This window comes from Enoplosus armatus, chromosome 14 (genome assembly GCF_043641665.1).
Source record: "Enoplosus armatus isolate fEnoArm2 chromosome 14, fEnoArm2.hap1, whole genome shotgun sequence".
Classification (NCBI taxonomy): Eukaryota; Metazoa; Chordata; class Actinopteri; order Centrarchiformes; family Enoplosidae; genus Enoplosus; species Enoplosus armatus.
This window is the reverse complement of record NC_092193.1, coordinates 17,335,217-17,338,852: the sequence shown is the minus strand read 5'-3', so window position 1 is coordinate 17,338,852 and position 3,636 is coordinate 17,335,217. Positions and strand designations below refer to the sequence as shown.

Below are 3,636 nucleotides of genomic sequence, written 5' to 3'. Positions count from 1 at the left end.
TATTACGCCAGAGCTTTAAGCCACTGATATCTTATTTTACCTATGTGGCATAGACATGGCCGAATACTTTCTGTGTCTACAAGCTTCAATCATGTCTAAAATGGAAACACTGGAGCGGCTTAGTTGCTTAAGACACGTACCACATAACCACAGTGTCCCTGGTTTGGTTCCGGTGGGCGACTTTAGTTTCATATCACCCTCCTCTCTGTTTCCCCCCATATTTCCTGTCTGCCTCAGCCTCCACTGTCAAATATCAAATAATGGCAAGAAGCAAGTGGAAACAAAGAAATTATTAAAGTTATGTAAGAATTACTTGTTAGATGTACAACACCAAGTCAAGAGTGTGTGTGTGACACAGACAAGTTGAAGGAGTAAATTGTTTATTGTTTTGTTTAGAAACTCAGATGCGAAGGTATTACTGGAGCAGCAAACATCAATATTAAAAATACTCTGTATCAACAATTTGTCATTTCTACACAGGTTCAGTGACAGGAGCTGAGATATTTATGAAACCAAACAACACACTGAGTTTAATTTCATTGAACTATAAAGAGAACATCTTCAAAGTGAGACTTTGTAACTTTTGCTGAACAGCTGCCATAAGTGATTTTGACAAATGTGCTTATTCACTTAGCTAATGTTAGCCAGTCAACTGGTCAACATTGTTTATGTTTATTTGGGAAAGTTGCTTATTCACTTTCTTGTCACGACTTAGATGAGAAGAGGTGTTGGCAGTTGACTGTAGTAATTAGCGTACAGAAATGAGAGGGATATCTATCTTCTCATCCAACTCACAGCAAGAAAGCAAATATTTCCATAATTTAAAAAAAGATGATCTATTTCAATATGTTAGGTAAGTAGCTAACATTTAGCAAACCAGAGCTAGTGGCAATACCAGGCCAGGTAAGGTTGTAGCAACAAAAGCCCTCAGGATATTGAATTGAGCAAAGATGCATTTGATCGCTTACGAGTTCAACTTTTCGAAGAATGTTTTATTTCTTCTTTCAAAAGTTAGAAGGTTTCACTTCAAAGAAAACATAAAATCATAAGAGGAATAGTTGCTATGGTCAGGATGCTACTCTTTCTTTACCAGTTCCAGTTAAATTTGACTGTGAGCGCTGAAATAGCCTCAGCCTGTTTACAAAACCTGAAATAGTGGTATTGGTGCTCACGGCAAACAGGAACGTAGGCTAAAGCATTTGCCTGTTTGCTGCTGAATTTTCCACTGCCCCATTTGCATCCCCAGACTCTGAACCAAACAAATAACGATACAAGTCCAAGTACAGTACACACACAGCGCTTTAGTTGCAGTCCGTGCAAGTTTGCGTCATCCCCAACTTCCTCTTTTTCTGTGGTTAGTTCAGAATGATGTTGTGACGCTACTCACCTACCTCATTTCAGACTTCTGCAGTATACATATAAGTTGACGCTGAGCGGATTCATCAAACAGACACGGTGGCAGTCGCGGATCTCACAACTCTCTAAGCGGACCAACACGCAGTCACACATGCACAAAGCATAGTTGCCATGCCAAGTCTTGTCACATCACCACCGAGGGAGCTGCAGCACTTCAACATGGACACTGACGATGAGAAGAGCAGAAAAGACAGGTAATTATTTTATCATAACTGTGCTTTTTCTGTCATTGCTGCTCAACCTTTTAGTATAAGAAGAACATGTCAGTAAAATAAGCCTTGTGTTTGTTTGGTTAACCAGGGGAAGAAAGTGTCGGCTGCAGCGTAGATCGTCTCAAGCCCCTAACACTGAGGGGTAAGTGAAGAAAACCTCTCCACGGGAAACTACACATCTAAACTGTTGACATCCTTGTGGCATATGTGAGTGACATTGCACCCCTCTTTTGTAGGCTTTGTTTCGAGGAGATGTCCCAGTGGTCACAGTCACTAGAGAGACTTCTATCATCCAAATGTAAGTTCATGAATAACTAGTCCCAAAGTCAAGTTTCATAGTCAGTATTCTCCCTCAACACTGGCCAACTGCTGCTCATTTTCTGTACAGATGGCATGAAGATATTCCAGGCCTTCTTGAAGTCAGAGTTCAGTGATGAAAACATTGAGTTTTGGCTGGTATGTGAGGACTATAAGAAGATCAGGTCTTCCTTCAGGATGTCCTCCAGGGCCAAAAAGATCTTCAAACGTTACATTCAAGCTGAGGCTGCGAGAGAGGTATGTATAATGCAGACAGATTCACAGTTCACAGATCACAATACGTACCACCTCTGCCACTATTTATCGTCCTCATTATCTTTATTCCTCTGCTTCCAGATCAACATTGATCACAAGACCAGAGACCTGATCAGGCGGAACATTAAGGCACCCACCTCAGTGTGTTTTGACGATGCCCAGAGGATCGTCTACGGGCTAATGGAGAGGGACTCTTACCCACGTTTCCTCAGATCTGACATCTATCAGGCTATACTGGACTCCACATCAGAATCAGTGAAGTTGTAAAGAAAACAGATACCAGAGACATTGTGTTCGTAGAAGCTGGACTGTGAAGCTGAGCCCAAAGCTGAACAAACTGAGAGAAGCTGTGTGTTAGCTTGTCCTGGGACCACTGCTGGTGATTCTTTAACACCAAAAACATTCATGCCCTCCTTCTTAGTCGGAGAAGACATACTTTGGGGTTGCCCATGGCCACATATGACTGTGTTAGAGAGGAGAAGTCAGCTCTGTAATAAAAACGCTGAAGTTTGTTCAAAACCAGCTGGTATAATATAAGAATGGGTCAAGGCCAAAAACAGCTACAATTGTAAATGAATCAACAGCAGCTGCTGTGACAGCCTCTGTAAAGCACAGGACTTCCCAGAGAAGCCACGATTATTGTGAAAATGCTGGGGACTTTCTGTGAGACACGCCAGGAAGTGTATGTGGTGCAAACAACACCTTCCACCCAAGAGCTGGTATCTACATTTGCACACCATCAGACGTTTATTGTTATCTCACTAAAGCAATAGATAAGTAGATGCTATCCAGATGTGAATTTTTATGCCCAGTGTTTTGCATTTAGAGGTTTTACATTGTCACATGACTGGTGACTGATATGTTACAACTATAATAATATATGTTATAAGCTATATGTTGAAAATGTATTTCACAGTTGCGAATATGAATATTAAGATGGATTTGTACATATGTAATAAAAAGATATTACATTTGCATTGAAATCTGTATAAAACAAATTAATTTAAATGTACAGTGCCACAATGAGTAAAATCTGTTCTTATCAAATAGACAGCCACAAGTGAGGTCAGGTTCCCATCGATCTTTAGATATGCATCACCTTGAGAATTCAGGAAGCAGTTAGTCACCAATTAATTGATTCATTCATTCATATATTTACTCACAGTTACAATTCTTACAGCCTAGTGGTTTAGAAATGTCTACAGCAGCACAGTGTAGCAGGAGTATTTACTTGCTTTATTTGCTGCAGGAATGAGTGCTAAAACCCTGAAATGAGTTAGCATTTTAACACTTCCGGTTCCCTCGTCTTGCAGTCAACAGGTTTTTTTGAATGCGTTTTTGGTTCGATGCTTTAAATAAGGTCTGTGGTTGACACAAGTTTAAGAGTCATCTACTCACTAGTCCGCCTTTACAGCCTTGTTGTGTTTATACTCTA

The 3,636-nt window shown here is 40.4% G+C and overlaps 1 protein-coding gene across 1 annotated transcript; it reads left to right on the top strand.

The window, feature by feature from the left end:
• Positions 1–1,439: 1,439 nt before the first annotated feature.
• Positions 1,440–3,184, top strand: LOC139296031 (regulator of G-protein signaling 13-like). Its single transcript, XM_070918290.1, has 5 exons — positions 1,440–1,610; positions 1,717–1,770; positions 1,865–1,926; positions 2,017–2,183; positions 2,283–3,184. The coding sequence occupies exons 1-5, from the start codon at positions 1,528–1,530 to the stop codon at positions 2,466–2,468; spliced, it is 552 nt and encodes a 183-aa protein (XP_070774391.1). The 5' UTR covers positions 1,440–1,527; the 3' UTR covers positions 2,469–3,184.
• Positions 3,185–3,636: the final 452 nt, after the last annotated feature.